The sequence below is a fragment of the Cherax quadricarinatus genome, chromosome 32 (genome assembly GCF_038502225.1).
Source record: "Cherax quadricarinatus isolate ZL_2023a chromosome 32, ASM3850222v1, whole genome shotgun sequence".
Classification (NCBI taxonomy): Eukaryota; Metazoa; Arthropoda; class Malacostraca; order Decapoda; family Parastacidae; genus Cherax; species Cherax quadricarinatus.
Window position 1 is genome coordinate 30,880,953 of NC_091323.1, and position 26,981 is coordinate 30,907,933.

Below are 26,981 nucleotides of genomic sequence, written 5' to 3' on the forward strand. Positions count from 1 at the left end.
AACACTGTACACCAGTTTCTAATTGCTCTTAATATTTAACACTGTACACCAGTTTCAAGGTGTTTTAGAGCTTCAAACATCGGGGATGCTTGCCTAACATTGTTCACTTTGAATATATGCACACTATATATACACTGTATGTATGGCATAGTTTTTTCTTGTTTTACTATATGGTCTTTTAAAGTTATATACGTACAAGGAATACTTATAACATTACAATTGTTTCTGATTTTAAATCATAGTGACTTATTTTACTGGGTTATATATATATGATGTATGTAATTTTTTTTATTCTACTTTTTTACTATTTTGGTTTTATACAGCTGATGTACAATGAATACTTATAATATTACAATTATTTTAGAGTATAAAACTCAAGGCTACACACTAAGCTTTCAAAAACAGTGAGAAAGACACTTCTTTTTACTTGTTTCATGGTTGGAGTAATAGTGGATATGTGAACACACATTCATGGCTTTCCTAAATACTGTAAATTTAAACATTTTATCAACCCTGTGGATAAGAACATAATACTCATGAAAACACAGAAATTATTCACATTGACTTTCCTGGGTTAAATATACATAGTGTGATTTATGACTGAGTTCCACTGTTAGTATAACTGTAATAAATTTGGACTGAATAAATCATCTTTGGGTAGGTAGTAGGTTGGTAGACAGCAACCGCCCAGGGAGGTACTACCATCCTGCCAAGCGAGTGTAAAACGAAAGCCTGTAATTGTTTTACATGGTAGGATTGCTGGTGTCTTTTGTCTGTTTCATAAACATGCAAGATTTCAGGTGTCTTGCTACTTCTACTTGCACTTAGGTCACACTACACATACATGTACAAGCATATATACACACACCCCTCTGGGTTTTCTTCTATTTTCTTTCTAGTTCTTGTTCTTGTTTATTTCCTCTTATCTCCATGGGGAAGTGGAACAGAATTTTTCCTTCGTAAGCCATGCGTGTTGTAAGAGGCAACTAAAATGCTGGGAGCAAGGGGCTAGTAACCCCTTCTCCTGTATATATTACTAAATGTAAAAGGAGAAACTTTCATTTTTCCTTTTGGGCCACCCCACCTCGGTGGGATACAGCCGGTGTGTTGAAAGAAAGAAATCATCTTTGAGCCACTTACACACCCTATTTGCTGGTAGGGAAGCTGGTGGTGGAACAACAGCTGGTTCCTTTGTTTACTTTCGTTAGTGAAGCACACCAGTGCGTTGAAAACAATCACCACCTAAGTAGTTAACCATAAATTGTGTGGACCCTGCTGGCCATAGATTTTTTTTCGAATGTATGAATAGATTTAAGAGACCCAAAGAGTTGTTCTGAGGGCAAAAATATTGACAGGTGGCAGATATGCGAGTACAAAAAATTGTGCATACTAGTACGTTGGACACAGTAAAGGGTTAAGTACTCAATCACACAGGAGCAGTGAAACAATATTTCAAGTACTACCTTTTTTTATTAAAAGAATCCATTATGAGAAGAAAACCCTAATTCTTATACATTCTTCAAAACATTTTAGGCAGACAAATGGCATACATTAACACAAGCAAAAATAATATGACATCCAATACACAATAATTTATCACTTATTAAAAAGTGACATTACTAAACAAACACATGACATCATTATGTTGCTTCCCTGCACATTACAGCACTATTACTTATCTGATAACTTTACTTCCCTGCACATTACAGTAATATTACTTATCTGATGACTTTCCTGAGCCTGACTGCTTATCTTGTTTGGCTGCCTCAGCCTCGGCCTCTTTTTGTTCATGCTCTTTAATTAGTTCTTTCACTTCTTCCACCGAGATAACATTTATCTCGGTTTTATTGTCGTTTCTGACTAGTGTGGCTAGTTCCAACTTCTCCGCATTGAGTTTTGTCATGTCTAACGTCTTGCTCATCACTTTCAGAGCTAATAAAAGGGCCTGGTGCAGGTCTGTTTCACTCACTTTGTATTCTTGCTTCAGAATGGACACCGCTGCCTACAGAAAACATCAATATTTAATATTAATTACCAGATCACCTTTCCAATTTAACAATTTATGTTGGTTTGATTAGTAAATTTTAAAGTTCTCTACATTGTAGTCTTCATCACATATACCAATCAAAAGGATTTAATGAAACTAATGCCTATTAAAACTAACTCATAGAAAAATCCTTAATATCAAGTTAAGTTTCTGTATGATAGGACCAAGTAATGTAATTGGCCTATTACATTTACTTACACTGGAAAAAAAGAAAATTCATAGTTTTCCAAAACCCATTTACTGGACTGTAAAAAAAGAAAAAAAAAATAGTTTATCTCAACTGGAAAAACTGATTATGCAATACAAACATGTAGCAAAATATAATACAACCCAAAATTTTTTTTCTTTTTTTCAACACACTGGCCATCTCCCACCAAGGCACGGTGACCCAAAAGAGAAAAACAATTTCACCATCATTCACACATAATCACTGTTTTTGCAGAGGTGCTCAGATATGACAGTTCAGATGTCACTCAAAACAGCAAATATCCCAAACCCCTCCTTTAACATGCAGGCATTGTAGTTCCCACTTCCTGGACTCAAGTCCAGCTAACAGGTTTCCCTGAATCCCTTCACAAATTATTACCTTACTCACACTCCAACAGCTCAAAAACATTTCATCTCTATTTACCCCTATCTAACATGCTCATACATGCCTGCTACATGTCCAAGCCCATTACACACAAAACCTCTTTTACCCCCTCCCTCCATTCTTTCCTAGGATAACCCCCCTACCTCTCCTCCCCTCCACAACTAATTTATACACCATCCAATTCATCCTATTTTGCTCCATCCTCTAAATGACCAAACCACCTGAACAACCCCTCTTCTGCCCTCTGAACTATACTTTTAGTAACTCGACACCTCCTAATTTTCACACTACAAATTCTCTGCATAATATTTACACCACACATTGCCTTTAGAATATAGGGTGGAACCTCGGTTTTTGTATGCTCTAGTTTGTACATAACCCTACAGTTTTTTTCTTTTTTCAACAAGTCGGCCGTCTCCCACCGAGGCAGGGTGACCCTACAGTTATTTTCTATAAAATGTATTTTTTGTTAAAATTTTTGGGTGTCTGGAACGGATTAATTAGATTTACATTTCTTATGGGAAATATTAACTGTTGAGTGTACCTGGTAAAGTGTATGGTAGAGTTATAATTGAAAGAATTAAGAGTAAGACGGAGAATAGGATAGCAGATGAACAAGGAGGCTTTAGGAAAGGTAGGGGGTGTGTGGACCAGGTGTTTACAGTGAAACATATAAGTGAACAGTATTTAGATAAGGCTAAAGAGGTCTTTGTGGCATTTATGGATTTGGAAAAGGCGTATGACAGGGTGGATAGGGGGGCAATGTGGCAGATGTTGCAAGTGTATGGTGTAGGAGGTAGGTTACTGAAAGCAGTGAAGAGTTTTTACGAGGATAGTGAGGCTCAAGTTAGAGTATGTAGGAAAGAGGGAAATTTTTTCCCAGTAAAAGTAGGCCTTAGACAAGGATGTGTGATGTCACCGTGGTTGTTTAATATATTTATAGATGGGGTTGTAAGAGAAGTAAATGCGAGGGTCTTGGCAAGAGGCGTGGAGTTAAAAGATAAAGAATCACACACAAAGTGGGAGTTGTCACAGCTGCTCTTTGCCGATGACACTGTGCTCTTGGGAGATTCTGAAGAGAAGTTGCAGAGATTGGTGGATGAATTTGGTAGGGTGTGCAAAAGAAGAAAATTAAAGGTGAATACAGGAAAGAGTAAGGTTATGAGGATAACAAAAAGATTAGGTGATGAAAGATTGAATATCAGATTGGAGGGAGAGAGTATGGAGGAGGTGAACGTATTCAGATATTTGGGAGTGGACGTGTCAGCGGATGGGTCTATGAAAGATGAGGTGAATCATAGAATTGATGAGGGAAAAAGAGTGAGTGGTGCACTTAGGAGTCTGTGGAGACAAAGAACTTTGTCCTTGGAGGCAAAGAGGGGAATGTATGAGAGTATAGTTTTACCAACGCTCTTATATGGGTGTGAAGCGTGGGTGATGAATGTTGCAGCGAGGAGAAGGCTGGAGGCAGTGGAGATGTCATGTCTGAGGGCAATGTGTGGTGTGAATATAATGCAGAGAATTCGTAGTTTGGAAGTTAGGAGGAGGTGCGGGATTACCAAAACTGTTGTCCAGAGGGCTGAGGAAGGGTTGTTGAGGTGGTTCGGACATGTAGAGAGAATGGAGCGAAACAGAATGACTTCAAGAGTGTATCAGTCTGTAGTGGAAGGAAGGCGGGGTAGGGGTCGGCCTAGGAAGGGTTGGAGGGAGGGGGTAAAGGAGGTTTTGTGTGCGAGGGGCTTGGACTTCCAGCAGGCATGCGTGAGCGTGTTTGATAGGAGTGAATGGAGACAAATGGTTTTTAATACTTGACGTGCTGTTGGAGTGTGAGCAAAGTAACATTTATGAAGGGATTCAGGGAAACCGGCAGGCCGGACTTGAGTCCTGGAGATGGGAAGTACAGTGCCTGCACTCTGAAGGAGGGGTGTTAATGTTGCAGTTTAAAAACTGTAGTGTAAAGCACCCTTCTGGCAAGACAGTGATGGAGTGAATGATGGTGAAAGTTTTTCTTTTTCGGGCCACCCTGCCTTGGTGGGAATCGGCCGGTATGATAATAATAAAAAAAAAAAAACATTTTATAGAAAAGAGGTAGTAGGTTGGTAGACAGCAACCACCCAGGGAGGTACTACCGTCTTGCCAAGTGAGTGTAAAATGAAAGCCTGTAATTGTTTTACATGATGGTAGGATTGCTGGTACCTTTTGTCTGTCTCGTAAATATGCAAGATTACAGGCATGTCTTGCTACTTCCACTTACACTTAGGTCACACTACACATACATGTACATGTTTATTTATACACACTCATCTGAGCTTTCTTTGATTTTATCTTAATAGTTCTTGTTCTTATTACTTTTCCTTTTATATCCATGGGGAAGTGGAATAAGAATCTTTCCTCCGTAAGCCATGAGTGTTGTAAAAGTCAACTAAGATGCCAGGAACAATGGGCTAGTATTATTATTATTATAATCAAAAAGAAGCGCTAAGCCACAAGGGCTATACAGCGCTGCAATGGGCTAGTAACCCCTTTTCCTGTAATGATTACTAAAAAGAATAAGAAGAAAACTGTCAAAGTGGGATGTCTGAATGTGCGTGGATGTTGTGCGAATGATAAGAGAGATGATTATGAATGAGAAGCTGGATGTCCTGGCTTTAAATGAAACAAAGCAGAAGGGGGTGGGAGAGTTTCAGTGGAGAGAAATAAATGGGATTAGGTCAGGGATTTCAAATAGAGTTAGAGCTAAAGAAGGAGTAGCAATAATGTTGAAGGATAAGCTATGGCAGGAAAAGAGGGAGTATAAATGCATTAATTCAAGGATTATGTGGAGTAAAATAAAGGTTGGATGTGAAAAATGGGTTACAGTAAGCGTATATGCACCTGGAGAAGAGAGAAGTGTACAGGAGAGAGAGATTTTGGGAAATGTTGAGTGAATGCATGGGGAGTTTTGGACCAAGTGTGAGAGTAATTGTGGTTGGGGATTTCAATGCTAAAGTGGGTAAAAATGTTGTGGAGGGAGTAGTAGCTAAATTTGGGGTGCCAGGGGTAAATGAAAATGGGGAGCCTTTAATTGAGCTGTGTGTAGAAAGAGGTTTGGTAATAAGTAATACATATTTTATGAAAAAGATGATAAATAAATATACAAGGTATGATATAACATATAATGAAAGTAGTTTGTTAGATTATGTATTGGTGGCTAAAAGGTTGATGGGTAGGCTCCAGGATGTACATGTTTATAGAGGGGCAAATGATATATTGGATCATTATTTAGTTGTAGCTACAGTTAGAGTAAGAGGTAGATGAGGCAAGAGGAAAATGGCAACAACAAGTAAGAGAGGGGTGAAAGTGTATAAACTGAGGAGGAAGTTCGGGTGAGATATAAGCAACTATTGGCAGAAAGGTGGGATAGTGCAAGTATGAGTAGTGTGTGTGTGGGGGGGGGGTGTTGAAGAGGGTTGGAATAGTTTTAAAAATGCAGTATTAGAATGTGGGGCAGAAATTTGTGGTTAAAGGAGGGTGGGTGAAGGAGGAAAGAGGAGTAATTGGTGGAATGAAGAAGTAAAGGGTGTGATAAAAGAGAAAAAGGTAGCTTATGAGAGGTTTTTACAAAGCATAAGTGTTATAAGAAGAGCAGAGTATAAGGAGAGTAAAAGAAAGGTGAAGAGAATGGTGAGAGAGTGCAAAAGGGGAGCAGATGATAGAGTGGGAGAGTCAATGTCAAGAAATTTTAATGAAAGGAAGAAAAAATTTTGGAGTGAGAAACAAGTTAAGAAAGCCTAGGGGAAGAATGGATTTGTCAGTTAAAAACAGAGTATGGGAGTTAGTAGATGGGGAGATGGAGGTATTGGGTAGATGGTGGGAATATTTTGAGGAACTTTTAAATTTCGACGAAGAAAGGGAGATGGTAATTTCATGCGGGAGATATACCATCTTTTAGGAGTGAAGAACAACAGGATGAGAGTGTGGGGGAGGTGCGTGAGGAATTACGTAGAATGAAAGGGGGTAAAGCAGCGGGAAGTGATGGGATCATGACAGAAATGTTAAAAGCAGGGGGGATATAGTGTTAGAGTGGTTGGTATTTTTGTTTAATAAATGTATGAAAGAGGGAAAGGTACCTAGGGATTGGCAGAGTGCATGCATAGTTTCTTTATATAAAGGGAAGGGGGACAAAATAGACTGTAAAAATTATAGAGGAATTAGTTTACTGAGTATACCAGGAAAAGTGTACAGTAGGGTTATTATTGAAAGAATTAGAGGTAAGACAGAATGTAGGATTGAGGATGAGCAAGGAGGTTTTAGAGTGGGTAGGGGATGAGTTAATCAAAAATTTACCTTGAAGCATTTATGTGAACAGTATTTAGATGAAGGTAGGGAGGTTTTCATAGCATTTATGGATTTAGAAAAGGCATATGATAGAGTGGATAGGGGAGACATGTGGCAGATTTTGCTAGTATATGGAATAGATGGTAAGTTACTAAAGGCTGCAAAGAGTTTTTATGGGGATAGTGAGGCTCAGGTTAGGGTGTGTAGAAGAGAGGGAGACTACTTCCCAGTAAAAGTAGGTCTTAGACAGGGATGTGTAATGTCACCATGGTTGTTTAATATATTTATAGATGGGCTTGTAAAAGAAGTAAATGCTAGGGTGTTTGAGAGAGGGGTGGGATTAAATTATGGGGAATCAAATACAAAATGGGAATTAACACAGTTACTTTTTGCTGATGATACTGTCGTTATGGGAGATTCTAAAGAAAAATTGCAAAGGTTAATGGACGAGTCTGGGAGTGTGTATAAAGGTAGAAAGTTGAAAGTAAACATAGAAAAGAGTAAGGTGATGAGGGTATCAAATGATTTAGATAAAGAAAAATTGGATATCAAATTGGAAAGGAGGAGTATGGGAGGACCTAGGTAGCAGGTCGGTAGACAGCAACCGCCCAGGGAGGTACTACCGTCCTGCCAAGTGAGTGTAAAACGAAAGCCTGTAATTGTTTTGCATGATGGTAGGATTGCTGGTGTCCATTTTTCTGTCTCGTAAACATGCAAGATTTCAGGTACGTCTTGCTACTTCTTACACTTAGGTCACACTAAACATACATGTACAAGCATATATATATATATGTACACACCCCTCCGGGTTTTCTTCTATTTTCTTACTAGTTCTTGTTTATTTCCTGTTCTCTCCATGGGGAAGTGGAACAGAATTCCTCCTCCGTAAGCCATGCGTGTTGTAAAAGGTGACTAAAACGCCAGGAGCAAGGGGCTAGTAACCCCTTCTCCTGTATATATTACCAAATGTAAAAGGAGAAGCTTTCGTTTTTCCTTTCGGGCCACCCCGCCTTGGTGGGATACGGCCGGTGTGTTGAAAAAAAGAAAGAGTATGGAAGAAGTGAATGTTTTTAGATATTTGGGAGTTGACGTGTCAGTGGATGGATTTATGAAGGATGAAGTTAATCATAGAATTGATGAAGGGAAAAAGGCGAGTGGTGCATTGAGGTATATGTGGAGACAAAAAACGTTATCTATGGAGGCATATATAGATATATAGATATATAGATATATATATATATATAGACATATATAGATATATATATATATATAGATATATAGATATATATATATATATAGATATATATATATATACATATATAGATATATATATATATATATATATATATATATATATATATAGATATATATATATATAGATATATATATATATTTTTTTTTCAACAAGTCGGTCGTCTCCCACCGAGGCAGGGTGACCCAAAAAAAAAGAAAGAAAATCCCCAAAAAGAAAATACATTCATCATCATTCAACACTTTCACCACACACACACATTATCACTGCTTTTGCAGAGGTGCTCAGAATACAACAGTTTAGAAGCATATACGTATAGAGATACACAACATATCCCTCCAAACTGCCAATATCCCAAACCCCTCCTTTAAAGTGCAGGCATTGTACTTCCCATTTCCAGGACTCAAGTCCGACTATATGAAAATAACCGGTTTCCCTGAATCCCTTCACTAAATATTACCCTGCTCACACTCCAACAGATCGTCAGGTCCCAAGTATCACTCGTCTCCATTCACTCCTATCTAACACGCTCATGCACGCTTGCTGGAAGTCCAAGCCCCTCACCCACAAAACCTCCTTTACCCCCTCTTTCCAACCCTTTCGAGGACGACCCCTACCCCTCTTTCCTTCCCCTATAGATTTATATGCTTTCCATGTCATTCTACTTTGATCCATTCTCTCTAAATGACCAAACCACCTCAACAACCCCTCTTCTGCCCTCTGACTAATGCTTTTATTAACTCCACACCTTCTCCTAATTTCCACACTCCGAATTTTCTGCATAATATTTACACCACACATTGCCCTTAGACAGGACATCTCCACTGCCTCCAACCGTCTCCTCGCTGCTGCATTTACCACCCAAGCTTCACATCCATATAAGAGTGTTGGTACTACTATACTTTCATACATTCCCTTCTTTGCCTCCATAGATAACGTTTTTTGACTCCACATATACCTCAACGCACCACTCACCTTTTTTCCCTCATCAATTCTATGATTAACCTCATCCTTCATAAATCCATCCGCCGACACGTCAACTCCCAAGTATCTGAAAACATTCACTTCTTCCATACTCCTCCTCCCCAATTTGATATCCAATTTTTCTTTATCTAAATCATTTGATACCCTCATCACCTTACTCTTTTTTATGTTCACTTTCAACTTTCTACCTTTACACACATTCTCAAACTCATCCACTAACCTTTGCAATTTTTCTTTAGAATCTCCCATAAGCACAGTATCATCAGCAAAAAGTAACTGTGTCAATTCCCATTTTGAATTTGATTCCCCATAATTTAATCCCACCCCTCTCCCGAACACCCTAGCATTTACTTCTTTTACAACCCCATCTATAAATATATTAAACAACCATGGTGACATTACACATCCCTGTCTAAGACCTACTTTTACCGGGAAGTATTCTCCCTCTCTTCTACACACCCTAACCTGAGCCTCACTATCCTCATAAAAGCTCTTTACAGCATTTAGTAACTTACCACCTATTCCATATACTTGCAACATCTGCCACATTGCTCCTCTATCCACTCTATCATATGCCTTTTCTAAATCCATAAATGCAATAAAAACTTCCCTACCTTTATCTAAATACTGTTCACATATATGCTTCAATGTAAACACTTGATCTACACATCCCCTACCCACTCTGAAGCCTCCTTGCTCGTCCGCAATTCTACATTCTGTCTTACCTCTAATTCTTTCAATTATAACCCTACCGTATACTTTTCCTGGTATACTCAGTAAACTTATTCCTCTATAATTTTTACAATCTCTTTTGTCCCCTTTCCCTTTATATAAAGGGACTATACATGCTCTCCGCCAATCCCTAGGTACCTTCCCCTCTTTCATACATTTATTAAACAAAAGTACCAACCACTCCAACACTATATCCCCCCCTGCTTTTAACATTTCTGTCATGATCCCATCAGTTCCAGCTGCTTTACCCCCTTTCATTCTACGTAATGCCTCACGCACCTCCACCACACTTACATTCTGCTCTTCTTCACTCCTAAAAGATGGTATACCTCCCTGGCCAGTGCATGAAATTACCGCCTCCCTTTCTTCCTTAACATTTAAAAGTTCCTCAAAATATTCTCGCCATCTACCTAATACCTCCCTCTCCCCATCTACTAACTCCCCTACTCTGTTTTTAACTGACAAATCCATACTTTCCCTAGGCTTTCTTAACTTGTTTAACTCACTCCAAAATTTTTTCTTATTTTCATTAAAATTTCTTGACAGTGCCTCTCCCACTCTTTCATCTGCTCTCCTTTTGCACTCTCTCACCACTCTCTTCACCTTTCTTTTACTCTCCATATACTCTGCTCTTCTTATAACACTTCTGCTTTGTAAAAACCTCTCGTAAGCTACCTTTTTCTCTTTTATCACACCCTTTACTTCATCATTCCACCAATCACTCCTCTTTCCTCCTGCCCCCACCCTCCTATAACCACAAACTTCTGCCCCACATTCTAATACTGCATTTTTAAAACTATTCCAACCCTCTTCAACGCCCCCACTACTCATCTTTGCACTAGCCCACCTTTCTGCCAATAGTCGCTTATATCTCGCCCGAACTTCCTCCTCCCTTAGTTTATACACTTTCACCTCCCTCTTACTTGTTGTTGCCACCTTCCTCTTTTCCCATCTACCTCTTACTCTAACTGTAGCTACAACTAAATAATGATCCGATATATCAGTTGCCCCTCTATAAACATGTACATCCTGGAGCCTACCCATCAACCTTTTATCCACCAATACATAATCTAACAAACTACTTTCATTACGTGCTACATCATACCTCGTATATTTATTTATCTTCTTTTTCATAAAATATGTATTACTTATTACCAAATTTCTTTCTACACATAGCTCAATTAAAGGCTCCCCATTTACATTTACCCCTGGCATCCCAAATTTACCTACAACTCCCTCTATAACATTTTTACCCACTTTAGCATTGAAATCCCCAACCACCATTACTCTCTCACTTGATTCAAAACTCCCCACGCATTCACTCAACATTTCCCAGAATCTCTCTCTCTCCTCTACACTTCTCTCTTCTCCAGGTGCATACACGCTTACTATAACCCACTTTTCACATCCAATCTTTATTTTACTCCACATAATCCTTGAATTTATACAATAAAGCCTGATGATTTGAAGAGCAATGGTTGTACCTAGGGATGTGCCAAAGTATCAACACCTGTGCTGTAAACTGATTTTGACATCAGTGTCAGCCTAAAACTATCAATACTGGAGAGTACTGGCTGATTTTGATGGTAATGATACCGTTATTGGCCTAAGAATGAGCACGAGTATCAGCACAAATTTTGCTGATACCACTATAAAAGTAAGGGAAAATGTTGAGAGTTATAGAGATATGAAATAAGAGTGCAATAGCCTAGGTATTGTATACAGCAAGTACTAAATGAAAGAGCACAGAAATACGTGATCTGTTAACACATTTTCAATATGGTTAAAAAATTATGACATTTTTAGTGACCACACCATAAAAAAATTGGCTTACACGTGGAGTACATGTAGGGAAAAATGTGGCATGCACCAAGTTCTTTCCCCTCCGTTTCATAGCGAGCCTCAGGACGAGTCCATTTTCTTACGGGCTAATTGGTGGGAGCATGCGAGTACAAGGTACTGGGTGAGGAAGGGCGAGTGAAGTTCTGAGTTAAGGGAAGGGGTCAGTGGCCCGCAGGTACACACTGTGTCTGCTGTCACATGTTCCCTTCACTTGTTATAGGTCCCATGTGACACTAAGAGTGTATGTTCAGATGGGCACTAGCATGGGAATACTAACTAACTGTGCTGTCTGACGGTCAAGTGTACTTCAATGGGTCTAATAGACCATCCTAGGAAGGTATGTCTAGCCCTGGCTAGTCTCGTACATGTTTCTCTAGCCAATTTCAAATCTACCCAAATTACTGACAAACTAGTGCTTTCCTAAATTCCTCTCAATAGTGCAAGTTCCTCTTTTTTTTTTCTTTTTTGTTAGATTTCCAACAACATGGATATTGTGGAAAGTGAGGCTGTGCTTGAGACATAGGCACCAAGAGCACTACCAGAAAAAGCATGTAAGAAAGATGTTAAGGTATACGTACATGTTTTTATCCATCTAAAGAAAGAATATGATAAAATGAAGAGGAGACTGTGATGGACTGCTATTAAAAGTTTTTTTTTTTTTTTTAAAGAAACCAGGGCATATTAAGTAATGGTGCAATAGGTACCATTTTAGAGAAAAATTGAAGTATGCCAAAATTATGTTTTCTAAATGTGAAGTTAGTATATTACATTACAAATGGAACATCAAACCATTATGTATGGTAAAGGCTAATTGTCTGGATACTTACCGCACTGCTATTGCCAATGCAAGTGGCCTTCCAACCAGAGTAGTTCCCAGACGGATCACTTTGGTAAAGTTGATACCCATGACGAGTATCCCAGCCCATATATAAGATCGACACACCAAATGGACGCTTTCCTGTATGAAAACGACCAGAATTTATGCCTTCTGCTTATTCTGTTACTGCTCTGACTTAACATAATCTATTGCATTAGATCAACAAGTAAATATATTTCTAATTATTATATTATACTTGAGGCAGAGTGTTAACCTGTGGGAATCATTCACTACAAGAAATAACTTTAAACATAATTACTGAACAGCTAAATATTGTGATTCTTGATGCAATTTAAAATGACAGAAATTAAAAATAATACTATACCTCCATATTGCGTGTAAGCTTGTTTTATGTCACAGAGCCTCATGACGAGCTGCTCACAGGGTATGGGCTCACCAAACTGGAGTGTGTGTCGCTGGGCAATAGCACGAAGCTCATTTGTTAATACGTTAGCATCAGATGTAATGCCTGCCACACAACATGCCATGTCCCTAAAATAGCACAAATAGATGAGTACTGCAGTAGGCCTACTGTCTCATGCTATATAGGTCTAATTCACATCCACTTGTATACCTGTCCAATCTACATTTAAACTATCTAAAGTTTTTGCTTCAGTGACACTACTGGAGTTTATTCTGCTCATCTACAACTCTTATTATCAAATCAGTACAATACTCTATACCCTTCATAAATCTAAATTTGCACAACTTGAATACATTGTTGTAAGTCCTATTTTGGTAAGATATTTTCAACATGTTATTTATATCTCTTATTTATTCTTTTGGGAGATTCTGATGACACTGTGCTCTTGGGAGATTCTGAAGAGAAGTTGCAGAGATTGGTGGATGAATTTGGTAGGGTGTGCAAAAGAAGAAAATTAAAGGTGAATACAGGAAAGAGTAAGGTTATGAGGATAACAAAAAGATTAGGTGATGAAAGATTGAATATCAGATTGGAGGGAGAGAGTATGGAGGAGGTGAACGTATTCAGATATTTGGGAGTGGACGTGTCAGCGGATGGGTCTATGAAAGATGAGGTGAATCATAGAATTGATGAGGGAAAAAGAGTGAGTGGTGCACTTAGGAGTCTGTGGAGACAAAGAACTTTGTCCTTGGAGGCAAAGAGGGGAATGTATGAGAGTATAGTTTTACCAACGCTCTTATATGGGTGTGAAGCGTGGGTGATGAATGTTGCAGCGAGGAGAAGGCTGGAGGCAGTGGAGATGTCATGTCTGAGGGCAATGTGTGGTGTGAATATAATGCAGAGAATTCGTAGTTTGGAAGTTAGGAGGAGGTGCGGGATTACCAAAACTGTTGTCCAGAGGGCTGAGGAAGGGTTGTTGAGGTGGTTCGGACATGTAGAGAGAATGGAGCGAAACAGAATGACTTCAAGAGTGTATCAGTCTGTAGTGGAAGGAAGGCGGGGTAGGGGTCGGCCTAGGAAGGGTTGGAGGGAGGGGGTAAAGGAGGTTTTGTGTGCGAGGGGCTTGGACTTCCAGCAGGCATGCGTGAGCGTGTTTGATAGGAGTGAATGGAGACAAATGGTTTTTAATACTTGACGTGCTGTTGGAGTGTGAGCAAAGTAACATTTATGAAGGGATTCAGGGAAACCGGCAGGCCGGACTTGAGTCCTGGAGATGGGAAGTACAGTGCCTGCACTCTGAAGGAGGGGTGTTAATGTTGCAGTTTAAAAACTGTAGTGTAAAGCACCCTTCTGGCAAGACAGTGATGGAGTGAATGATGGTGAAAGTTTTTCTTTTTCGGGCCACCCTGCCTTGGTGGGAATCGGCCAGTGTGATAATAAAAAAATAATTTATTCTTGTTTTTTTATTTGTACATTTCAATTTTTTTTTAACACATTGGCCATCTACTGAGGTAGGGTGATCTGAAAAAGAAATGTTTTCACCATCATTCACTATCACTGTCTTGCCACAAGCATCTAAACACTACAGCTCAGATGCCCCCCTCCAAACTGCAATATCCCCACCCCTCCTCCAGAGTGCAAGCACTGTACTTCCCACCTACAGGACTAAAGTCCAGCTAACCAGTTTCCCTCAATCCCTTCATAAATTTTACCTTACTCATACTCTAATAGCATGTCAAGTCATAAATATCACTTGCCTCCACTCACTCCTATTTAACACACCTGCACACCTGTTGAATGTTCAAGCCCCTCCCATGCATAACCTTTACCCCCCAACCTCCAACCTTCCCTAGGACACCTTCACTGCCTTCCCTCCATTACAGATTTATACACCCTCCATCACATTACAGCCTCTCCTCGTCAGTAAACGAATTCGTCGCTAAGTGAAAAGCATGCTATAATGGTAGTGGGTTTGTGTCAACCATCTTTGATACTGTTTTAATGTTACCTTTGGACCATTTGTAACATTTCTGGTATGTTCTTAAATGTTTATACAGTAATGTACTCTATATTGTAATAACAGAATAGAGAAAATCATCTCTAATATACATTATTTAGGTATGTATACTGGTCAGAGAGCCTGTAAGTCCAAGGTGTCGGTAAACAAGTATACGTCGCTAAGTGAGGAGGCGCTGTACAATGTCGCACCATAAGTGTTACTTTGCAAATTTAAAGTGTTTTCAGTAATTTCTGTAAACTGAGAGACAAAATGCTGTAGTGTTCAGTGTTGTCCAGTCAACAAAGTAGGTGTTCAACTTAGTCTCGTAGATCACGTGTTATTTCCTCTCAAGTCTGTTCCATACCACTGTGCCATAACCACACGTTCTTAAATGCCTTAGTGTCATTTTTGCACAGAAAAGCATCATTTTGTTAGTGCAAACCACGTTGTAACCATGATAGCACATGTTTGGTTGAGAATGTGATAAATATTTCCGTGTTCTACAGTATGGTCTGTGCCTAGACCAACATAACACACCCCTCAAGTGTTATAGGTCACACCCTAATGTAACCACTTGCCCAGTGACTATACAGTCAGTCCAGGCATCAGATGCAGAAGTTGACTGAGCAACCTATACAGAGAGAACTATGCTCACCAACTCTCATTGGCGTCACATCACTTAAGTTTTCTCATCTACAACTCCACATGCAGAATCATTCTCTGGTAACTGCTGCCTACCGGCATCACTGAAGACACCTGTACCTGATTTGTCCTTATGGCTCATACACTTAAGCTGTCATCTCCACAACACCCTGCTTGCTGATACCAAGTTGTGCAATGCTAGAGTGCCCTTGCTGCAACTGCCCTACAACATAGTCCCAGTCAAGAGTTCTGGAGTGTTGCAGTGTCTGCAGGCCCCAGTTCTAGCATGGCACCTGGTGGTGCTGGCAAGTGAGGCACCCCCAAGTCATGCCACCAGGTGAATGAACCCAGCCCAGATGACTACTCTGCTACAGTGTTCCATTCGAAGACTATCCTGCTATGTAGTTCAGCCATCGTGATGTGTCTCTGATAAGTCACACTGTCTGTGGGTCCAGTCCCAGGATAGCATATTTCTTGCTGCTAAGGGTTCTTGCATGCACTAATGCACTGCCATGGCTCACAGTGCTGTCCAAACCATTTTATCACACACTCCCCTTTTCTTTCTCCTCCCCTTAAGTAAGTTTTTGTTTTTTGTTGTATGTCTTAGCCATTCTTCCCTTGCACCCACTCCAGAGCACTGTTCCTTAAGAGAGTTTTATCCATCATTAGGGGGTCCTGTAGCTCAATCACTAGTGCACTCAGCCCACACACTGAGGTCCGGAGGTCAAATCTCCGGTACGGCTGGAAAACATTAGGACATGTTTCCATGAGACACCTGCTGTCCATGTTCACCCATCAGCATAAAATGGGTACCTGGGTGTTAGTCGACTGGTGTGGGTCGCATCCTGGAACAAAACTGACCTAATTTGCCCGAAATGCTCTGCATAAAAGCGGCTTTCTATATAGTAGTATGTCACTGATGTCAGCTAAGCCAGTACATATACTAGGTACATGTACTTGAAGAAATAGAGATATTATTATATTAATATTGTTCCAAATGTTATGTTATTTATGTAAGTGCGTTTTACGTGTATGTTTGGGGGTCTGAAATGGACTACTACTTCACAATATTCCTTATGGGAAAAAATTCGGTCAGTATGGCACCTGAACCTACTGGAATGAAAAAAGTTCAAACTGTATTGCACATGGCCGATTCCCACAAAGGCAGGGTGGCCCGAGAAAGAAAAATTTTCAGCATCATTCACTCCATCACTGTCTTGCCAGAGGGGCGCTTTACACTACAGTTATAAAACTGCAACATTAACACCCCTCCTTCAGAATGCAGACACTGTACTTCCCATCTCCAGGACTCAAGTCCGGCTTGCCAGTTTCCCTGAATCCCTTCATAAATGTTACTTTGCTCACACTCCAACAGCACGTCAAGTATTAAAAACCATTTGTCTCTATTCACTCCTATCAAATATGCTCACGCATGCTTGCTGAAAGTCCAAGCCCCTCGCACACAAAGCCTCCTGTACCTTCTCCCTCCAAACTTTCCTAGGCCAACCCCTACCCCGCCTTCCCTCCACTACAGATTTATACACTCTCGAAGTCATTCTGTTTTGTTCCATTCTCTCTACATGTCCGAACGACCTCAACAACTCCTCCTCAGTCCTCTGGATAACAGTTTTGGTAATCACACACCTTCTCCTAATTTCCAAACTACGAATTCTCTGCATTATATTCACACCACACATTGCCCTCAGACATGACATCTCCACTGCCTCCAGCCTTCTCCTCGCTGCAACATTCATCACGCATGCTTCACACCCATATAAGAGCGTTGGTAAAACTATACTCTCATACATTCCCCTCTTTGCTTCCACGGACAAAGTTCTTTGTCTCCACAGACTCCTAAGTGCACCACTCACCCTTTTCTCCTCATCAATTCTATGATTCACCTCATCCTTCATAGACCCATCTGCTGACACGTCCACTCCTAAATATCTGAATACATTCACCTCCTCCATACTCTCTCCCTCCAATCTTATATCCAATCTTTCATCACCTAATCTTTTTATCCTCATCACCTTACTCTTTCCTATATTCACTTTTTTCTTCTTTTACATACCCTACCAAATTCATCAACCAACCTCTGTAACTTCTCTTCAGACTCTCCCAAAAGCAGAGTCATCAGCAAAGAGCAACTGTGACAACTCCCACTTTGTGTTTGATTCTTTGTCTTTTAACTCCACACCTCTTGCCAAGACCCTCACATTCACTTCTCTTACAACCCTATCTATAAATATATTGAACAACCATGGTGACATCACACATCCTTGTCTAAGGCCTACTTTTGCTGGGAAATAATCTCCCTCTCTCCTACATACTCTAACCTGAACTTCACTATCCTCATAAAAACTCTTCACTGCTTTCAGTAACCTACCACCTATACCATACACCTGCAACATCTGCCACACTGCCCCCCTATCCACCCTGTAATATGCCACAAAAACCACTGTAAAGACTTGGTCTACATACCCCCTTCCTCTCCTAAAGACTCCTTATTCATCTGCTATCCTACTTTCCGTCTTACTCTTAATTCTTTCAATAATAACTACCATACACTTTACCAGGTATACTCAACAGACTTATTCCCCTATAATTTTTGCACTCTCTTTTATCCCCTTTGCCTTTATACAAAGGAACTATGCATACTCTCTGCCAATCCCAAGGTACCTAACCCTCTTCCATACATTTATTAAATAATAGCACCAACCACTCCAAAACTATATCCTTTCCTGGTTTTAATATTTCTATCTTCATCCCATCAATCTCAGCTGCCTTACCCCCTTTCATTCTACCCACTGCCTCACGAACTTTCCCCACACTCACAACTGGCTCTTTCTCACTCCTATAAGATGTTATTCCTCCTTGCCCTATACACGAAATCACAGCTTCCCTATCTTCATCAACATTTAACAATTCCTCAAAATATTCCCTCCATCTTCCCGATACCTCTAACTCTCCATTTAACCCATTGGGGGTTTCAGCCGTACTAGTACGGCTTACGACCCAGGGTTTTTGACGTACTAGTACGTCTAAATTCTAGCGCCCTCAAATCTAGTGGGAGAAAGCTGGTAGGCCTACATATGAAAGAATTGGTCTATGTGGTCAGTGTGCGCAGTATAAAAAAGAACCTGCAGCACACAGTGCATAATGACAAAAAAAACTTTGACCGTGTTTTTGGAATAAAACAGCGAGTTTGCACTGTATTTTCGTACGGTATTTATTGTTGTATTCTAGTTTTCTTGGTCTCATTTTATAGAATGGAAGACACATTACAGAAATTGAGATGATTTTGACTGGTTTTACAATGAAAAGTACCTTGAAATTGAGCTCAAAGTAGCAGAAATGTTCAATTTTTACCAAAGTTCAAAAGTAAACAAATCATGCCAAACGTCCAATACACGTCAACTGGTGAGTCTAATATTCTTTCACAAGTGCGCTGATATTATTTATACAATTTCTACACTAATGCAGTAGTCTGCATAACAGTAAATCTGTTTTTTGTAAGAATAAAAACTGAAAGTGGAAAGCCAAAGAAATATAAGAGGGGCCTGGGGATGTGACTAACGAACAGAGAACTTGTTATTTTAATGCCAGGAATGTCTTTCTTGTTTATTCTGGACCCTATTCAGAAATTGGCATCTTTTGAAATTTGTGTGAAATTGTCAAAATTGCTAAATTCTGACCACTTTATTGGATAGTTGAAATCGGTAAATGGGTGGTTTCTTGTACTCATTCGATACAAAAAATAGAGTTCTAGCGAAATAGTTATGATTTTTGTCGACTAGTACATTGGAATTGGCCAAAAATAGAGCTCAAAGTGGGCAAAATCGCCGATGCGTAAACATCGTCGAGACCGCTAACTTCGCGAGAGCATAATTCCGTAAGTTTTCCATCAAATTTCATACTTTTGGTGTCATTATGATCGGGAAAAGATTCTCTATCTTTTCATAAGAAAAAATTATTTTTTTTTTTAAATTTGGCCAACCCTGAGAACAAGTCTCAGAGAGGTCCTGTCGACCCTCAAAGGGTTAATAACTCTCCTCTCCTATTTTTAACTGTCAAATCCATTTGTTCCCTAGGCTTCCTCAACTTATTAATCTCACTCCAAAACTGTTTTTTTTTTTCAACAAAATTTGTTGATAACATCTCACCCACTCTCTCAGTTGCTCTCTTTTTACATTGCTTCACCACTCTCTTAACCTCTCTTTTTCTCTCCATATACTCTTCCCTCCTTGCATCACTTCTACTTTGTAAAAACCTCTCATGCTAACTTTTTCTCCCTTACTACTCTTTACATCATCACTCCACCAATCGCTCTTCTTCTTTCCCGCGCCCACTTTCCTGTAAACACAAACTTCTGTTGAACACTAACACTATGTTCTTAAACTTACCCCATACATCTTCGACCCCACTGCCTATACTCTCACTAGCTCATCTATCCTCCAATAGTTGTTTATATCTTACCCTAACTGCCTCCTCTTTTAGTTTATACATCTTCACCTCTCTTACTTGCTGCTTCTATTTTTCTTGTATCCCATCTACCTTTTACTCTCACTGTAGCTACAACTAAAAAGTGATCTGATATATCTGTTATGGTCAGGACGACTGTATGCAGAGTACACAGTGATGTAACTCCTGTTGAGTCTTATTTTGGGCCCATACCACTAGGCCTGTGCTGCAGACTAGTGGGCTTAGTTCTAATCTAGACCTGAGTTCACAAGATATATCTGCCTCACTATTATGCCAGACCTACCAGCAACAGGACATGTCCTCTTCCTAATCTCTTTTCAAGCCATTGGCCTGGCAGTGGCTAGCATCCAACATACTGCTCTGTACCATGAACTAATTGCCCTACTAGATATACACACATGTATCTTGATATATCCAGTCTTCCCTTCATTACAGATTTATGCATCCTCCAAGTTATCCATCCTATTTGGCACCACCCTTTATAAATGTCCAAACTACCTCAACCCCTCTTCAGCCCTTTGGATAATACTTTCTGTAACCCCAAACCTCCTCCTAATCTCCAAACTACAAATTCTCAGCAAAATATTCACATCACACATTTCCCTCAGATATGACATCTTCACTGTCTCCAGCCTCCTCACATTCAATACCCATGCTTCATGCCCATGTAAGTGTTGATGCCACTATACTCTAATAAATTTCCCTTTTTGCTTCCAAGGGTAACATTCTTCATCTCCACAGAAGCCTCAATGCACCACCCATCTCTCTATCCTTGTCAATTCTTCAGTTCACTTCATCTTTTCAAGAACCAATCCACTGATAAGTCCACTCATCTGAACACATTCATGTCCTCCCTCCAATCTTTCATTACCTAATCTTTCAATGCCCAAATTACCTAATCTTTCAATACCCAAATTACCTAATCTTCCATTACCTAAATTTTTTTCCCATTTATATAAACTGCTTCCTATCAGTCATGCCTCAGCCTAGAAGATAATTTCCCCTTATCAGTAAACTGTGTTAATACTACATACTGAAATCATGCTAAAATAAATTATACACTTAATTTAATATGTATATGACTATATTAAGTTTTCAAAAGAATATGGGAAATTCTTAAATTAGCAAAATGCATGAAGGTGTATAATCTTCACTGCATTTTTATTATATAAAAGACCAGCTATTCAAAAAACAAAAACAAAATAAGAATACTTACTCATCAATTTTATAAATTTTATCAGACAAGAATACATCATCCAGAAGCTTATTAGTGTTACGACGCTCAGCAGCCAATACTATCCCATCATTTGCTAGTATACCTAAACAGGTACCAGCATGTCCAATAGCTTCCATGGCATATTCTACTTGGTACAGTCTCCCTTCTGGAGAGAAGATTGTAGTCTTCGAATCATAGCGGCGAGCCTGTAGAACATGCAGGGCAAATTATGAAACTAGAATAACAGATAAGTCTGCCTGCACTAAAATAAAGATAAGGCTGTTTTTTTTCTCTTTATACACTTTGTGCACTAAAGTGTTATTACTATCAATGACATACTGTACACAACAGATATATTATGGTTATACCCCCTATGTGTTTAGCATTCCTCCATGAAGTCATAACAACTGTTATGACTTCAGGGTTTACATAAATTAATAAACAGTATACAGAGAAAATAATGGTAATTATCAATACATTATATATCAATATCCTTTTGAAAATCCTGCAAGGATTTTCCAAGATGCCTAGATGTCAACTTTAATTACTGTACTATAGCTAGAAAATGCAATTCAAAATAATTCCAAATCATGCTGTACCGATGAATTGATGTACGATAAAGTGATGGGTTTGGCACCTATCAAGACCAGTTCTTGTCAACTTCTTACCTTCAGGAATTAAAAGGCTGTAAAACTGTTACAAGATCTTCATTTTCTACACACTGTTAATATTCAGAGTACTACAAGGGGCTAATTTGTTTTGCTTGCTAATTACATCTTAAAAACTGTTGTATAGCGTTGGAAAAAATTTTCAGTTCTTGCTATGGAGTATTACAAACATGGAGAGGGCACAAACAGTCTTACCCTGGGCTATAATTAGCATATTCATAGGCTAATAGCAATGAATCTCTGGGGTATACAACACCTGAGAAATGGGAGATGATCAGGTTTGATGCAACAAAGCACACATAGCTCCAATTTCTCAAATCAGATCCTTTTAATAGTATCAACACACACCCTTTGATTAGTACATTACATTCATAGGGGAAGAGCTATACCTATAGGGGTCATTCAGCACCTAGGGTAATGTGAGGTATTTAATAATTTCGATCCAAGGAAAGGAAGGTCATGTTTTTTGGATCAAAAGCCCCTCACCAAAGAAGCTTCCTTGAGGGGTCTGATAGGCAGAGTATGACTTCAGGTCTGGCAATTGGGTGCTCAAGACTCAATTGGTAGCAGTCTAAGCTCATATACTGAGAAACTGGAACTCGGGTCATGGGTAGGCAGAAACGCTTGGCAAATTTCCTCACACATCTCTGATAAGTAATCTTGAGGTTAATGAAGAAGTTTGAGAAAGCAATAAAAAAATCCCCTAGTTTCAACATCTATGGAATTTCCTTAACCCTTTGAGGGTCGGTCATATACATGTACGTCTTAACAGCCGGGGTCGGTCACATACTTATACGGGTAAATTCTAGCGTCTTCAAATCTGGTGGAAGACAGCTGGTAGGCCTACATATGAAAGAATGGGTCAGTGTGCGCAGTATAAAAAAAAATTCCTGCAGCATGCAGTGCATAACGAGAAAAAAAACTCCGACTGTGTTTTTGGTTTAAAATCGCGACTTTGCAGTATATTTTTGTATGGTGTTTATGGTTGTATTTTCGTTTTCTTGGTCTCATTTTATAGAATGGAAGATACATTACAGAAACAGAGATGATTTTGATTAGTTTCACAATGAAAAGTACCTTGAAATTGAGCGCAATGTAGCAGAAATGTTCAATTTTTGCCGATGTTCAAGAGTAAATGAATGGGTTGATATCATTTATACAATAATTATGTATAATAATGCAGTAGTCTGCATAACAGTAAATTTTCTGTTTTTTGTGAGAATAAAAATTAAAAATGGAAAGCAAGAGTAATATAAGAGGGGCCTGGAGACGTGACTAATGAACAGAGAAAGTGTTATTTTTAGTTCCAGGAATGTCTGCCTTGTTTATTCTGGACCCTATTTTGAAACTGGCATCTTTTGAAATTTGTGTGAAATTGGCCAAACTGCCAATTTCTGACCACTTTATTGGGTACTTGAAATCAGTAAATGGGCGTTTTCTTGTACTCAGTCGATAGAACAGATGGAGTTCTAGTGAAATAGTGATTTTAGTCGACTAGAACATTGGAACTGGCCGAAAACAGGGCCCAAAATGGGCGAAATCACCAATGCGTAAATATCATCGAGACCGCTAACTTTGTGAAAGCATAATTCTGCAAGTTTTCCATCAAATTTCATACTCTTGGTGTCATTACCATCAGGAAAAGATTCTCTATCATTTCATAAGAATTTTTTTTTTTTTTTTATATTTTTGGACCCCCCCCCCAGTGGGAGTTCAGGATCGGGGTTCTCGACCCTTAAAGGGTTAATAATGATAGTCAAGATAACTATACTAGGGATTATCATAGGGGGCCTAGGCTGGACTTCTGCACCAGCCTTTGTCGGGTGTGGACGTCTTGCTCTTGCCTGAATATCAGTGACGTATTTCTCCCATCTCTCTGGGACGCTTGTTCTGATCTACTTTGCCCACCAGACATTACAGGAGGGGCACCTATCATCAGCTTACTTTCAGCCAGCTCCACCAAACAGTTTTGGTGAGAAGCCGGTTACTGAATTTAGGTGGGGGTGTGGGCACCTCGCTCTGCTGGGGCTTGGCATAACCTAACCTAATTGGGAACTTCTAGTTCCTGTTTCTATTTACAAAGGAACTCTTGTTCCTTTTTCTTTCATCACCCACCTATGGGCAACATTATCTTCCCCATACAGGAAGTTGGGCTCTATATGGCATAAGCTGTCTGTGGCCCTGATAAACCCAACAAACAAACATGAGGGAGGCCGGATAGATAAAGGTGATGGATGCTAAAAATGACTTTTTCCAAAGTGTTGTAAAAGCTGCCCAAGTCACACACATGTACAGTATTCCTATTTAGAGAAATTAGATCAAGTATGAGTGACCTTAAATACATGAACAATAGATTAAAACATCTCTTGGGTGAAAAATAGGAAAATCATAAGAGGACCCCAATGGAAAAAAATCAATGACTTTTTTGAGTTATCCTGGTGGGTAATTTACACATGTCACTATGTATAATTGTACCTATGTGGACCTGTACCTAAACAGACTTACTTGCTACTTATGCTCACCTATCAACAAATATATGCAATTTACGAGAGAAAAAAATAAGGAAAGCCAAGACTGAATATTAAATCACAGTTGCGAGGTAATCACACCAATCTAAAGTTCTTTTTAAGAAATATAGAAACAACATTAAGGACAACATATGCCCACTTAAATGTAACTCCAGTTAACTGTTAGTGACAAATGCATACTATTTTTAACATGCATTTCCTTAATTTTTACACATATCAAATTAAACTCCAGAAATAATTACACAGTACAGGATAAATAGAAATTATCTATTTTATTATCACACTGGCCGATTCCCACCAAGGCAGGGTGGCCCGAAAAAGAAAAACTTTCACCATCATTCACTCCATCACTGTCTTGCCAGAAGGGTGCTTTACACTACAGTTTTTAAACTGCAACATTAACACCCCTCCTTCAGAGTGCAGGCACTGTACTTCCCATCTCCAGGACTCAAGTCCGGCCTGCCGGTTTCCCTGAATCCCTTTATAAATGTTACTTTGCTCACACTCCAACAGCACGTCAAGTATTAAAAACCACTTGTCTCCATTCACTCCTATCAAACACGCTCACGCATGCCCGCTGGAAGTCCAAGCCCCTCGCACACAAAACCTCCTTTACCCCCTCCCTCCAACCTTTCCTAGGCCGACCCCTACCCCGCCTTCCTTCCACTACAGACTGATACACTCTTGAAGTCATTCTGTTTCGCTCCATTCTCTCTACATGTCCGAACCACCTCAACAACCCTTCCTCAGCCCTCTGGACAACAGTTTTGGTAATCCCGCACCTCCTCCTAACTTCCAAACTACGAATTCTCTGCATTATATTCACACCACACATTAAAATCACTAGAGATAGTCCTCATACAATGAGACTGACTTGAGACCAAGCAAGTCACTGGGCCCTGATGAGCTGTTTTCAAGAGTTCTAAATGAATATTAAGAAGAATCTAGCAAATCATTAGCTAGCCACTTCAAATGATCATTATAAATGGGTATCATACCAAATAAGAGGAAAATGGTAAATATGATACACATTTACAAAGCAGTAGATAGGTCCTTGGCTTGCAATTTTAGGTCAATCAGCCTAACCTCATTTGTAGGAAAGGTGATCAAATCAATAACTGATGGTGCAATTCAAAGCTGCCTTGAAGGATACAAGTTGATCAATGAATTTCAGCACGATGTTACAGAGAGACACTTTTGCCTCGTGAATTTACTAACATTTTTCACGAAGGCATTCAAAGTAATAAGCCAAGATAAAGAATACAATATTTTGTACATTGGTCAATACTGACAAAATTCCCTTGTCCCAATTTAGCTCTATTTCTTATAGACAGAAATCATCTTATTGATGGTATTATGCAGGACACTTGTTGTGTAAACTGTTATTACTGACATATCAGCCATACTTATACAAAATAATAAATATAAATAACAATTAATAAATAATTATATGTAATTATAGAGAGGAATGGAACAAACTCCTAAAGGAGAGAACTTTGAGTAGCTTTTAATATAGGTTGGATGTGTACGAGTGAGCATGGGTCAGTGAGATTTGAGATTTTTGTTCGGATTTTTAACCCTGGAAGGTTATCCACCCAGGATAACCCATGAAAGGCAGTGTCATCGATGGACTGTCTTATTTCCATTGGGGGCCCTCAATCTGTTCCCCAGGATGCCACCCACACCAGTCAACTAACACCCAGGTACCTACTTACTAGATAAGTGAACAGGACAACAGGTGTAAGGAAATGCGTCCAATTTTTCCACCCTGCCGGGGATTGAACCAGACACTCAGTGTGTGAAGCGTGAGCGTTGTCTACCAGACCACAGGCTATTACAGTGTTCCTGCATAAGTTCCTACTGCCCCTCTTCACCTACCAATAGGTAGGTACCTGGGTGTTGACTGGTGTGGGTTGCATCCAGGGGGACATAATTGACCTAATTTGCCCGAAATGCTCTGCATAACCAGGGGCTTTCTATATAGTTTGTCACTGATGTCAGCTAGGTCTGTATAAGTTCTATCATGTAGAAATAAAGATTATTATTATAATTCCAACAAAATCTACGATACTTGTATGCCAACAGCTAGCCCAGAATTTGTCATCCTCAGCCTCCAGCAGCCACTTACCATGACGACGGCTACAGCAGGAGACTTGTGTGGTGACCACTGATGTAGGCTACAGTAGGAGACTTGTGTGGTGACCACTGATGCAGGCTACAGCAGGAGACAGCGGTACAGTCAGAATTACTCAGCGTTTGTATACACTCGCCATCTTGGGCCGCAAGTGACGCTCAGTACCCGTCCTACAAGCTACAATTTTTTTTTAATCATTAAACAAGTTTTCTTTTGCGTATCCCGTATATAATATATGATGTTTTCACAATGGTTTTTACACACACACCCACATACGAAGAGGCGGGGCCAGGAGCTATAAATCG

General features: G+C 39.5%; 1 protein-coding gene across 1 annotated transcript; it reads right to left on the reverse strand.

Annotated features, from left to right (window-relative positions):
• Nucleotides 1–1,450: 1,450 nt before the first annotated feature.
• Nucleotides 1,451–26,981, reverse strand: Prosalpha3 (proteasome alpha3 subunit). Its single transcript, XM_053778840.2, has 5 exons — nt 26,671–26,981; nt 21,347–21,552; nt 12,969–13,135; nt 12,594–12,724; nt 1,451–2,002 (listed from the first exon to the last, which is right to left on the reverse strand). Exons 1-5 carry the CDS (start codon nt 26,671–26,673, stop codon nt 1,715–1,717), a joined length of 795 nt encoding a protein of 264 aa, XP_053634815.1. The 5' UTR covers nt 26,674–26,981; the 3' UTR covers nt 1,451–1,714.